Genomic DNA, 13,850 nt, shown 5'->3' with positions numbered 1-13,850 from the left:
CACACATAGACTTTGCTTGCCAATAGGGCTTGAGTGACCTTGAACTTTTCAAGAACTTGTGGGTTAGGGAGAATAATCGGAGGATGTGGAGGATGAGAAGTATGATTTCCATGATCCAATCGCGGGACATCATCTTCATTAGGAAAGCTTGTTCCAAGAGATTTGGGAAGATCATAGTTGTCTGAACTAGACATCTATAATGGGAGAAATTCAAGTTAGTTGATTTAAGTCCTTAATATAACACCTAATATGAAATATTAAGGCTAGGACCCAACACAATATTTTATAACTTGGAAGAGGGATGTCGTAATCCAAGCTATAAAATATTTGAAGATAGGCGAATGACGATTCACCAATTTCCACCACGAAAAACGAAAAAGAATTTTAGGTCTTAAGTGAATTGAAACTCCTAGATCCTTTGAGATTCATTGAACTTTTCAATGGCACGTTTAAATCTCGATTGTGTCCTCTGAAGTTTGTGACTGGAATGCCGAGGATCACAAACAAGGTGTGAATAACCATGCAAATTAACTTGGTACCCTTAACTTTATCACCTAATCGATGTGCCGGTTACCCACACACACTCCACCGATCTATGATAAACATTAAGTCACCCTTTGCCACTCTTACTAGTCCATGTTAGTGTGTCGGTTACCCACACACGCTCCACCAACGACTTGGTAAGGTACAAAGTGTAATTTCATGGGTTAGCATCAAATTCACATTTTCCTAAGTAACTAAGATTGGAAATTTATAAGTGTTTAGTTACTTAGTATTTATCATTATACTTTTAATGAAGGAAGAATTAATGTCCTGTCAAACTCGTTCGGCTAACGATCCTCCACCAGTCAAGGAAGCGGTGGGTGAGAGTGGACACCCATTGAACTGCCATTTTATAGGCAGTAACCTTATACCCCCCTTATAGACCGGCTTCGTGAATGAGGCCTACTAACGGTAAGACTGACATACTCTTATACATATATATAAATATTAAACCTATAATATTATAATAGTATAAGGGTTGGATTTTAAACTATTTAAAATCTAGGGTTTGGAACTAAAGAATACATTGGGGGGGGGGGGTAAATTTACAAATTCCAAAACTTGAGGGCAAGTTTTGAACAATTCAAGACTTTTGGTTTCCATAACTTGTGAGTCTAAAGTAGTTTTAATGAAAAACTCTTCAAGTTCCATAACTTGAGGACAAGTTATGGAAGACTTTAAAAACATTAAAAGAATGAGACTCTTCATTTTCATAACTTATGAAATCTTATGAGTTTTAAAAATCATAAATGAGACTTTACATATAACTTGAGGACAAGTTACAAAAACACATTTTATGAACAACTTTTAGATCAATTTGGATTTTGGATTGAAAACAAATTATCACATAATTTTTCTATTAATCTAAACCAACTCATAAGAACAAGATAATTCAAATCAAACAATTTTCATGTAATTTGTCTAACCATTAAACTAATACAAAACATGAATCCATTGACAATTATCTCTGAAATTGGATTAGCATGAACATTAGCACATCAAAAACAGGTTTATAAGTTCAAAAACAGCTTAGGGTAATGTTTCTAGTCCAATTTTAGCCAAAAAAAACTCGAAGATATGATGTCAGGGGGTCCAACTCGCCGAGTGCAAGAACCAACTCGACGAGTTGGATGAATTTGTACATGGACTCGTCGAGTCCCTTAATGGACTCGTCGAGTCCCCTGTCCAGACAACAAAAAACTTCGAATTTCAGCCATTTGCATCAAGTATAATTGAAAACAAACCTGGCTCTGATACCACTGTTGGGTTTTAGTATACTACAACATCCTATGGTGCACATACAATCCTAAATACCTTGGATCTATGTTTTCACTAATTATACATGCAAAGGTGTTTCCAAGGTATTAAGCCTATAACTAGCATGCAACGATGTAAACTACACAAGATACTAGTTAGTGTAGCATACCTTTTATGTGGCTGGAAGTCTTGATGTATTTGGCCTTAAGAGCTTAGCCCCAATAGTGTGGAAGCCTCAAATGAAGTCACAACACATGAAGGACAAAGGTAGGACTTGAGAGAGAATCTCCATGCACTCTAAAACCTTCATGAACTCCAAGAACATGCACACACACATAAGGGTGGCGGTTTTAGGTCAAGATGCTTGTATTTATATGTGTGGTATTTCAAGGGTCATGGGTATAACCCAAATCCATACCCATGGGTTTTATGATCCATGGTTCATGTGGCCCAACTCTTTATGTATCCATATATAAACTTGGTCCAAAACGGATCATAAGCCCAACACATATAAATAGCACTAATTACCATAATTAGTCCCCATAGATTTAATTAGTCTCTTTTGATCACTAAATTAATTCCAAATTAATTCTTGATCAATACTAATTAAAACATATGATTTCACATTAATATATTATAGCTTATAATATATTAATAAATCATATACAACCTCTTCTCTCAAAAGTCCATCCTAACAAATTGTCCTGATGATATGCAACCAAAATGGACCATGCTACTCTCGGGTCGAGTTCATACCAATAATAGTTATGGGCTTAGACATCTAATCCAACAATAACTACTTCCAAGAAGGTCAGTCGAGAGGGTGTGTAAAGTACGCAACTGTATAGACCCGAAATTTTTAGGGATCAAAATTCTACTAATTTACCTATTAATATTCAAAAACTATGCAAAATGCATTTTATTTAGTCAATAAAAATAGTGTATACATGAATGGAAAAAGTACAGACTTGCCTATTAAGCCCTTATGCATGGTGCTTTTTTCGTCTTCTTATATTCACGTACAAACCTCCTCCTCCACCATTTTCTCTCAAAGTACACACCTTCCGCCTCCACTATCCGCCCTCCGGCCTGGTCACCGCCGCCAGCCGCCTTTGCCTCCAACTCGGCGAGAACAACCATTAATTAAGGATTTTTCTTAAATCAATTTTGTGTATGATTATTAGATTTTTTGCTGAGAGTCTGGCTCTAATAGCTTTTAATGACACTGAACATAGTTTTGCATTCCCTTCTTTTTTCTTCAACTACTGAGTTCTTATTTGCTTTGAAGTTGCTTATTACTCCCTTGGGTATTTGGGCGTTCATGTAAGGTGATTATTGCAATTTGTATTTATATTATTGCAATTTGTATTTACCTTTTAATATTCAAAAACTATGCAAGCTGCATTTTATTTAGTCAATAAAAATAAAATATACCTAAATGGAAAAAGCACACACTTGCCTATTAAGCCCTTATGCATGGTGTTTTTTTTCCGTCTTCTCCTTATATTCATGTATAAACCTCCTCCTCTACCATATTCTCTCGAAGTACACACCCTCCACCACCACCATCTGCCCTCCGGTGGTCACCGTCGCCGGCCGTCTTCGCCTCCAACTCGGTCAAAACTTAGTGACAACAACCATTAGGTAAGGTTTTTTCTTAAATCGATTTTGTGAATCAAATTTGTGTACGATTACTAGATTTCTTGTTGAGAGTCTGGTTCTAACAAATTTTAAGGACACCGAACATAGTTTGGCATTCCCTCTTTTTTCTTCTGCCAATGAGTTCTTATTTGTTTTGAAGTTGCTTATTACCCCTTAGGGTATTTTGACGTTCATGTAAGGTGATTATTGCAATTTGCATTTACTTGTTAATATTCAAAAACTATGCAAAATGCATTTTATTTAGTCAATAAAAATAATATATATCTAAATGGAAAAAGCACACACTTGCCTATTAAGCCCTTATGCATGGTGTTTTTTCCGTCTTCTCCTCCTTATATTCACGTATAAACCTTCTCCTCCACCATCTTCTCTCGAAATACACACCCTCCGCCACCACTATTTGCCCTCTGGTCTAGTCACCGTCGTCAACCGTCTTCGCCTCCAACTTGGTCAAAACTTAGTGACAACAACCATTAGGTAAGGTTTTTTCTTAAATCAATTTTGTGAATCAAATGTGTGTATAATTACTAGATTTCTTGTTGAGAGTTTGGTTCTTATAGATTTTAACGACACTGAACATAGTTTTGCATTCCCACTTTTTTCTTCGGCCACTGAGTTCTTATTTGTTTGAAGCTGCTTATTACCCCCTTGGGTATTTGGACGTTCATGTAAAGTGATTATTGCAATTTGCATTTACCTGTTAATATTCAAAAACTATGCAAAATGCATTTTATTTAGTCAATAAAAATAATATATACCTAAATGGAAAAAGTACACACTTGCCTATTAAGCCCTTATGTTTGGTGTTTTTTCCGTCTTCCCCTTATATTCACGTATAAACCTTCGCCCCCACCATCTTCTATCCAAGCCTCCGCTTCCACCATCTGCCCTCCGGTCTGGTCACCGCCTCTGTCCGTCTTCGCCTTCAACTCAGTGACATCAACTATTAGGTAAGGTTTGTTCTTAAACTAATTTTGTGAAATCAAATTTGTGTACTATTATTACTAGATTTATTGTTGAGAGTCCGGTTCTAATAGATTTTAACATAGTTTTGCATTCCTTTATTTTCTTCGGCCACTGAGCTCTTATTTGCTTTGAAGTTGCTTATTACTCCCTCGGCTAGTTGGACGTTCATGTAAGGTGATTATTGCAATTTGCACCGACTTGGGGTTTGATAGAATTTTATTTTAATTCTGATTTACCGATTCTTTATATATAATTCTCTAATTGTGATTCTTTAGTACAAGTATCACTTTGATTAGGCACATCGAAACACCCCTAAAATTCATTGAAAACTTGTACAAAATATGGAAACCCGACACGACCATTTGAACTACTAATAGGGTGTTTGGATGTGCATAGTATTGCCAAATGTGTTCAATCAGAATAATTAGATGGTTGATCATCGTTGGGGATATATTATTCGTTTTACATATATTTTACTAATCAGTTTCTTACAACTATATTATTACATGGATATCAAAATCTAATTATTTGCTGAGAATCTTTCGAAAGATCAAGCAGATGAATCTTTCGAGTTTGGCGCGACTCTCGTCTCTCTCAACTGTATTCGCATCAAGAATCCTCAATCGCTCCATTGCCTTCAAACCCATTTCTTGTTCTTCGTCAGTTTCCGTTCCCCATGCACCCACTTCATTAAACCCTAACCTCCCCCTATTTCTCCGACCACCCACCTTCACCGCAACCTTATCCGACCTGCAAAAATGGCAGAATTGGGCAAAAACCCTAGCGTCATCCATCGGTTCATCTTTCACAGATTCAGATAACGGCCCAGACTCCGAAATTTTACACAGAGAACTCAATTGGCTGATCGAAGATGCTCTACAAAACCCTAAACCATTACTAACTCGCAACGACTCGGAACACGACATTGTTTTGCAATTAAGAGCTGATTTGGGTGATCTTTACACTTTATGGAAGCAAAGGATTGAAAAGAGAAGGCCGTTTCAGTATATTGTAGGATGTGAGCATTGGAGGGATTTGGTTCTAAGTGTCGAAGAAGGTGTTCTGATTCCAAGGCCTGAAACAGAGTTGATAATCGATCTGGTGGATGATACGATCAAGCAGAATGCAGAGTTGAACGAAGGTTTGTGGGTGGATTTAGGGACTGGTTCTGGCGCTATAGCTATTGGAATCGGGAGGATTTTAGGGGATTCCGGGAGAGTTATTGCAATCGATATAAGTCCTATTGCTGTTCAAGTTGCTTCATTCAATGTGAACAGGTATAATTTACAGGTAATGTGTGTATCTTTTGAATTTTCACTTATATCTTCATCTTCTCCAATGTAACATGAACCGATAATAGTATTAGATGGCGTGAACGATTGTATGTTTTGAAATTCACTTGTGTGAACGATTGTATCGTCATCTTCATCAGGATAAAATCTCTGTGAAACAAGGTTCATGGTTTGATCCATTGATTGAGTTTGAAGGAAGAGTTGCAGGTTTTGTGAGCAATCCACCATACATACCAAGCGGACACATCAATGGACTCCAAGCTGAAGTTGGTAGACATGAACCAATACTTGCATTAGATGGTGGTGAAGATGGCATGTCTGATCTTCTTCATCTCTGTAATGGTGCTGCTTTGATGCTAAAACCTGGTGGATTTTTTGCTTTTGAGGTAATGTTGTTTGACATTCATCATAAAGTTGAAAAGCTTTATTTAATTGATATATCATTAATCATTTATTATTATCTTTAATCTTATTTGTGTTTCTTGGATGTAGACAAACGGTGAAGATCAATGCTTGTTTCTTGTAGATCATATGGAAACCATTCACCATGACAGCTTCCACAATTTAAAGATCATACCAGATTTTGCTGGAATCCAGCGTTTTGTAACTGGGATTAGAATCTAGATCATGAATTATTCAAACTTTAGTTGTAATCTATTGCAATTATTCCTCAAAATTCTATGGTGTTTCTCTCCATTTGAGCATCTTGCATCATACATTTGGGGGAAGAAAATCCATTTTTATAATGAAAAACTTGACTCAATACATACAAAGGGAGCTGTTTTACAACCTTTCACTCCACCCAAAACTAACCAACCTATTACAAGTTTTACAACCACTAACTAAATAATTAACTAACTAATGTGACCATCGAGACATACGTGTCCATTGTTGCTTCACCTTCTTTGGTGAAAACTTAAAAGGGGTCCAATTCTTTCTACTTTTAGAAGATTCACAAAACAAACCAGAAGCAACAGCTTGTTGAAGCCACAAATCAAATTCTTCCTCTTCATCTGTCATTTGAGCATCCAAATCCCATGGATATAAGTTTGACTTGCACTTTTGACTTTTCTCCAATCCAACCATGTTTACTTGAAAAGTTGGTCTATGTGTATTTGGCCTACACGCCATTCCTTGACAAATCGCCCATTCTGACACATCGAATATCTTGCTTTGAGCACAAACAAATGCCCGTGGAATTTCCATCTAAATTAATACACAATTTACAAAATTACATGTTAAATTCTAGGGTTAATGACATACTATGGCAACAAAGTGACAAACTATCTAAATTTACTCATTTAGGGGTTGTTTGATATGCCTCAGATTTATTCAGATTGATTGATATCATAATTAGAAGCCTCTAATTCAGTCCTATAGTCCCTGATATGCCTCTCACTCTGTCTAATAAGGAGGTTGAGTGAGTCTGACTCAATCAGCAACTATCAAACAACCCCTTAGTCACCAAAGTTCTTATCGAGTTCAATAAAGCCCTAAACATCAAATTTTGTTTTAATTGTTGGCAACCCCACATAAAATAGCAACAAGCTATCTAAAATTTGTTCATTGTCTTTTGAAAATCTTGAAAAATTTCAAACCTTTTGAGATTGATCTGACCCAAGTGAGCCTTTGTATTCAACCCATCCATCTCCATCCTTGGCTTGATGATACTGACAACAATCCTGAAACATACAAGCCTCATTAGTTTATTTAAATATAAAAATAAACAAAAAGGTTGAATCTTTTATCTTTTTAACAAAGACCCACCTGGCACCATCTTGCCTTTGACTTTGACCGATTTGTACATACCCATATATGCATTAGGTCACATTTTGTGCAATGTATACGTCTTGATTCATCAGAAAAGTAATCACTTGTCTCTTGATGAGATGAACTAGCAGATTTGTGAAACAAAGTTTTTGAGTCTTGGTTTCTCAAGTGATCATCATAGTCCCTTTTCTTTATAGAATCAGAAAGAATCTGAAAATTGGTGTGATTATGAGTTCAAGATCTTTATATATATATATATATATATATATATATATATATATATATATATATATATATATATATATATATAAAGTTAGAAGATATACTGATATACTTGCCTCATATGCACATTGAACTTTCTTAAACGATTCACTTGCCAATGGGTTTCCCATGTTTTTATCAGGGTGCACTAGCATGGCCTATAAGGGTCAAAACGAAAGTCAATTGACCAAAAAAAAAAAAGAACCAAAAATTATATTGAATCTTGCATTACCTTTTTCTTGTATTCTTTCTTCAACAAGATGGCATCAATCTTATCATATCGAGTGAACCCAAGTGTTTCATAGTGATCCACACAGCTTATAATTCTTTCCATTTCATTGACTTCATTTTCATGGGTTTTGACCACGGGAATGGAGATGCAAGTTGGCTCTTTGTTCTCTTTGTTCATAAAAGTTGGCTTATTGCTTGAAGATTTACACGAGTTGACCTGTTCATGTTCATCTTCCTCACCATTAACACAGAACTTGCTCTCTGTAATGTCATCTTCAAGAAACGACTCTGGAACTTTTGGTTCTTCAAACTGTGTCGTTTCACTCTTTTCACTCAAATTATCACACCATTGGAGCATAAATGTCAATGCATCACAAGATAGGAAAGCAAGATTAATCGATACCAAAACTCCAGACCACCCAACTTGATGTTTTACATAGTAGAGTGCGTATACCATTGCCACTAAAACCACAAATCTTGTATGGTTTAGTGAAAACAAGAAACCTCCAAAAATTAACAAAGAGCCAGCGATCCAAAAGTTAGCATACATCCGTAGGATTAAAATGGTGAAAAGTCCCACCATTAACAGACCAGGAGTGTAACCTAGATAACGAACAGCACAAACAGCAGTTACCTGGAAAAAAGGAAAACGATTAGCGACTTTCAGGGCAATGAACGAAGAATTTGAAGTTTTGTAGGGGAAAGTTCGTAATCTTACCATACTCAGAAGAAGATATAAGAGGCACGACATTGATGTCAAACTAAGAAAACAACTCCATATAATGATGAACAGAGCCGCTGTGCCCAAATCGAAAACCGATTTACATCCGCGACGAAGACAATCCTTCCACTGAATCATCGAGAAACGCAATAGGTTACCCAGTCTTCCAAACGCATAACAAACATTAGGCCAATGCCGTCTGATAAATCCACTGAAACCAGAAGCTGTCTTCTTCGCTGCAACAGAGCACCAAAGGCTTTCCAATAGCAGCCACTTCCAGTCTTCATTGAAAACCCCAAATTTCTCCATTGATACCCAGTGATGTTGATCAATAATGTTGATTAGAACACATATTACAGAAAGATAGTTGCCCTATCCGTGTGGGCGTCCATGTAATTTGATTAGATTTGACGAAAAGGGATTAGTGCTGTAGCTCGTGAAGAACACTAATTTGCTTCACATGTACGTTTTCCAAAAGAGAAAACGCACACTCTCTATGACTGTTGCTTGCACTTTTGACACAGCTAATGATGAAAAAGAATGGCTTGCTGTTCTTTTTTTGACGCAGACAGGTAACTGGTTATTACAGTGGTCGGATCTTGATAAAGTGAAATCGAATAATGCAGATTATGGTAAGTAGTAAGTACACAATGTGATTGTGGATATGAATCAGAAGAAGGGAACAAGAGAAAGATGCTTATGGGTCTACGAAGGAAGAAAGGGGAGCATCGTCTTTAATGGATTCGTATCTTTATTACAGAGGCGGAACCCTAGCTCTCGTTGTTTCTTTTCCGGTGGAAAAGAAGGGGAAAAAACCGTAGTGGTCTAGAGCTATCATTTTGAGCTAATTCGAGGAGAGGCTTGAATATTTTTAACTTCCACGTGTAATTCGAGGAAAATATTATGTCTAAATAACTTCAATTTTATAATAATAAACTTTAGCTTTTATCAGTATATTAGGTGAGAGACTCGTATATTACACGGATTGATTAAAACAAGTTAAATATAAGCATTGGCGGAGGGAGTACCTGGGCTACCCGGTGCTCAGCCCCCCCTAATCCTCTATCCATGTACGCTTTTAATAAGCCCACATTAGTTGACTAAGGGGCTGTTTGTTTCTCCTCTTAATCATCCCATCAAGAGGCTAGCTCTGGATCGTTCAGATTCAGAGTGTTTGGTTGAAACTTTTTTACCCTCTTAACCGGCTAGATGTGACAAAATATGGTCTGAATCGGGAAGAGATTAGGAGGAATCTGAATGAAAAAAAAGACTTCTAATACCCTTTGCCCTAAGAAAAAAAAAGACGCCTGCCTTTGGTTTTTTTCACTTCGCTACACAACACTCCTCCCTTATTCTCCCTGTTCTGAGGCGCTGACCACTTCCCCCGGCCAGCCTCCGGTAACGCCACTCCGCCTTCGCCTTCATCGCCTCCCCCCTCGACACCTCCCCCTTCGCCGATAAGTTTTCTTCTCTTTTTTTTTTGGTCGATTTTTTCAGGCCGATCTTTTTGGTCGTTTTTTCTAAGCCCTAAAACATATTTTGTTTGGTTTTTAATAAATTGGTGTTTGATTTATGTTCTTGCTGCATGATTTTTTAGGGTTTGTATGAAATCCATTTTTCTGCTATGATCTTGCTTCTCTATCTGCGTTTAATTGTCAACTTGTTTGTTGATATGCGATGAAACAACTAGCAAGAGAGGTGTGCCCAAAGGTTCTTCCACTGCCACTGCAACAAGACGAGTTTCATTGGAAAATAGCACCAAGAAAACAGATCTAGTAATGTTTTGGAAGATGTATGATGTCTAAGGATCCACTAATTAATTAACCATGATTGTTACCTTTTGAACCGATATATTGTGAGATTGTTATAAAAATTGTTATACTGTTATCTAAGGATCCATATATTACAAATTTGGATGCTGTATGATTACTAATTTGGATATTGCAAGATGTTTAATTTGTATGAAAAAATAATTGGGGTTAAAATGGTAATTTTCATCGTTAAGAGACTGATATTCAGATGTTTAACCAAACATCAATTTATCTTTCAGATACAAATTCATACAGAGCCTCTACATCATCCAGACCTCTTCATCATTCATATATGAATCATTTAGATGCTACCAAACAGCCCCTAAGTCATTTTAGAGCAAATCTCGTGAATTAGAGGTTTTATTTTGTATAGTCAAATTTCCATAATTGGTCTTTTTATATTTCCTGCTTACCGTATCTCTAAGTAAATTTGTTATGTTTTCTTTCTATAACTTCCAACACATACCTTCCAGTGGATTCACACCTTATTTAAAAAATATGTTATTTTTTTCCACAACAAATACATAAGTCACATAAATATTATTATTAGTATATATTTTTCATATTTTTTTCCACTATTACTAAAATGTTGCAAATATTTTTTAGTATGTACATACATATCATAATTCTTTTAGATTCACACCTTATTTAAAAAATATGTTATTATAGGTGAAATAATAAAAAAACGTTGTATTTTTTTATAGATTATTTTTTCTTGTCATTTTTTTTCAAAGTTAAAACCTTTATTATAGTATTCGAAGATAAAATATACTTTAATATATTATTGCGATGTATGCCCCCCTCAATAAAAAATTCTGGCTTGGCCCCTGAATATAAGGTGTAGACAATAAAGTTTTTTTCTAAAGTAAAATTTTGAAATAAATATAAATGAAATGATGAATAAGTAATTCAATCTATACTAATAAAAAATTATTATCATGTTTTAAATAATCATGCTTAATATGAATGTGTAAAAATTAAGTATTTTTTAAAGTAAACCACAAGGACCATTTATGTAATTTGTCTTAATTAATCTATACTAATAAAACTAATTAATATAAATTCATAAATGGAATTTATTAATATATTAATAGAAATAAGAATTCACAAATGGAAGGTTTACTATATACATTAATTCACAATAATTACTATGAAGTGGCATTTAATAGGTGGAAATTGAATAAAAATGAAAAAACAAATACAAAAATGACAAGTGAAAATAAAATAATTTTAAAATTCTAAGAAAATGACATGTGTCAAATTCAATAAGAAGTTGACATTTGGCAAAATTATCTTTATTTATTAGGGTAGATGTATAAGTTATATTATATTCCGTATAAAATTGGAAGATCTATTTATCGTAAATTTGTTATATATACAAATACTAGGTTAAAACCCGTGGAACCCACGGGTGTTGATTTTTAATTGAATTTAAAAATTAATTATATAATAAAATAATATTTTATTAATTTAGAAAACTTATGAATTGTAATATTGCATTTTTCAATAACTTTATGATTTGTAAGTATTTAATTACACAGTAAATGGTAAGTATTTAATTACACAGTAAATGGTAAGTATTTAATTAGAATTGAAGATTTTTAAAACCTTTATTTTTGGTGCATGATTCTCGTTGAACATACGCAGATGATGCATTACCATTGTGTGTAATGAAATTAACATAAAAAAAAATACAATACGTAATTATAAATAAATAAAGTAATATGATGGATTAAGTGTGATTTGCTAAAAATGACTAAAAGATGCTACAAAAAAGTTGGCTATAAATTTCGAAAAACTTCCTTATAAACAACATTGAAAGTTTTATTTGTAAGTCAGCCATCTTTATCTAAAATTAATAAATTTTGTTGTTGATGAAGAACCTGTTATTGTAGATGCATTTTTCGATGTCATATCATTTGAAAGTACATAGTACTGTCTTTTCTTTGGTAGGTTGGTAGTGGCATGTTTATCGAAACTACTGTTATCTGAACAAAATAAATAAACTTGGTATATATATCCGGATTATATGCAAATTGAATAATAGTACTTTCAGAAAAAATTATTACCATTTGTAATGTTAGATAACGGAGTTCTAACATTTGTAATGTTAGATAACGGAGTTCTAACATTTGAAAATTAAGGAGAATATTGTACGGTTGTATTTTGGATTACTGGCCAATTAAATGAATTAACATTTTCATTTTGACGAACAACACCGGTTGATTGATCTGTAAGTAAGAAAAAGTTTTGAAAATTAAAGACATATCATAAAAAATAAAGTAATGAGGTAAAATAATTTAGTAATGCAGGCTAATAAAAAATTTAACTAATCATGTATTGTATATAAATGTAAAGTAATAACAAAACATGGAATATAAAATAAAAATTCACAGTTATCGATGTTTTTTAAGATATGCGGTATTGATGTACTTGGAACGTTGGATCTTAGATTTAATTTCTTCGATCTTTTATTTTGCAAATATAATTTTCTTTGTCTTCTATTCTCTCTGGCTTGAAAGTGGTACATGTTATTGTTGTTTTCTGCATAAACGATAATATGATAGGCTATAAAATGTATAAGGAGGTAAGAAGCGTGGTTTTTTATAATAAAATTGAAGAAATAAACGTACCTTTGTAAGCATCGGTAACCAGTGTCGAGCAATATTTATTTGCAGCGGACGAAAAATTTGTTGAAGTATCAATAGTTTTAGTTGTTGCAGATAGATGTGTTGATGTAGTATCCAATTTAATATTATTTGTATTATTATCTAGGAGGAAACTATTTAATTATTTAGTCTTTTTAGAAGAAATTGAATGCATTGTATGTTTGCAACGTTAATAGATAACTCGATTTAGTTAATAAAATAACATGTCTAACAGTACACAATAAGTAATTCATATATAATATTTATATGTTGAACAAAGGGGTAGAAATTAATTTTTTTTAACATATTGACAAATTATGATTAAATTACGAACAAAGAAAATAGAAACCTACAATTTGCTAGTATGTGAGATGTAGTTGAAATGTTTTTATTAAACTTTATAATATGGCACATTAGTTGAAATATATCCATGTTCTTATTTTTTATACAATTAATATAATATTTAAAAAAATATACATATTAAATAATAAAAAAATCTAATGTTTAGGTATGTGTAAGTTATGTTTAAAAGTTTATAATAAAATATGTTGAAAATAGTGATATATAAAAGTAAATGTATTATTGAAATATTGTTATTACATCATATAAAGATTGTACTCAACAAATATGTAAAAATCTCATTTATATTCCATTAACCATAATATTAGATTTTAAAAAAGGAATATAA

At 33.7% G+C, this 13,850-nt stretch overlaps 2 protein-coding genes across 2 annotated transcripts; one reads left to right on the top strand and one right to left on the bottom strand.

Moving 5' to 3' along the window:
• Positions 1-4,847: 4,847 nt before the first annotated feature.
• LOC145124191 (RNA methyltransferase family protein) lies at positions 4,848-6,509 on the top strand. The gene is made up of 3 exons (XM_079059448.1): positions 4,848-5,718; positions 5,861-6,106; positions 6,213-6,509. Exons 1-3 carry the CDS (start codon positions 4,987-4,989, stop codon positions 6,342-6,344), a joined length of 1,110 nt encoding a protein of 369 aa, XP_078915574.1. The 5' UTR covers positions 4,848-4,986; the 3' UTR covers positions 6,345-6,509.
• Positions 6,446-9,552, bottom strand: LOC145124190 (uncharacterized). The gene is made up of 6 exons (XM_079059447.1): positions 8,701-9,552; positions 7,984-8,616; positions 7,829-7,909; positions 7,488-7,700; positions 7,319-7,402; positions 6,446-6,926 (listed from the first exon to the last, which is right to left on the bottom strand). The coding sequence occupies exons 1-6, from the start codon at positions 9,010-9,012 to the stop codon at positions 6,579-6,581; spliced, it is 1,671 nt and encodes a 556-aa protein (XP_078915573.1). The 5' UTR covers positions 9,013-9,552; the 3' UTR covers positions 6,446-6,578.
• Between the last annotated feature and the right edge of the window lie 4,298 nt (positions 9,553-13,850).

The sequence above is a fragment of the Lactuca virosa genome, chromosome 7 (genome assembly GCF_052849685.1).
Source record: "Lactuca virosa cultivar CGN04683 chromosome 7, Lactuca_virosa_CGN04683_v6, whole genome shotgun sequence".
NCBI lineage: Eukaryota > Viridiplantae > Streptophyta > Magnoliopsida > Asterales > Asteraceae > Lactuca > Lactuca virosa.
The sequence above is the reverse complement of the archived record's forward strand: the minus strand, read 5'-3'. Positions and strand labels throughout refer to the sequence as shown.

Excerpts from the sequence above, each read along its gene's own strand:
- LOC145124191 (XM_079059448.1), top strand. The coding sequence starts at position 4,987 with ATGAATCTTTCGAGTTTGGCGCGACTCTCGTCTCTCTCAACTGTATTC. Across the intron at positions 5,719-5,860 it reads TGAACAGGTATAATTTACAG|GATAAAATCTCTGTGAAACA; the intron begins GTAATGTGTGTA and ends CATCTTCATCAG. Across the intron at positions 6,107-6,212 it reads GTGGATTTTTTGCTTTTGAG|ACAAACGGTGAAGATCAATG; the intron begins GTAATGTTGTTT and ends TCTTGGATGTAG.
- LOC145124190 (XM_079059447.1), bottom strand. The coding sequence starts at position 9,012 with ATGGAGAAATTTGGGGTTTTCAATGAAGACTGGAAGTGGCTGCTATTG. Across the intron at positions 7,910-7,983 it reads AGAAAGAATACAAGAAAAAG|GCCATGCTAGTGCACCCTGA; the intron begins GTAATGCAAGAT and ends TGACCCTTATAG. Across the intron at positions 6,927-7,318 it reads GGTCAGATCAATCTCAAAAG|ATGGAAATTCCACGGGCATT; the intron begins GTTTGAAATTTT and ends GTATTAATTTAG.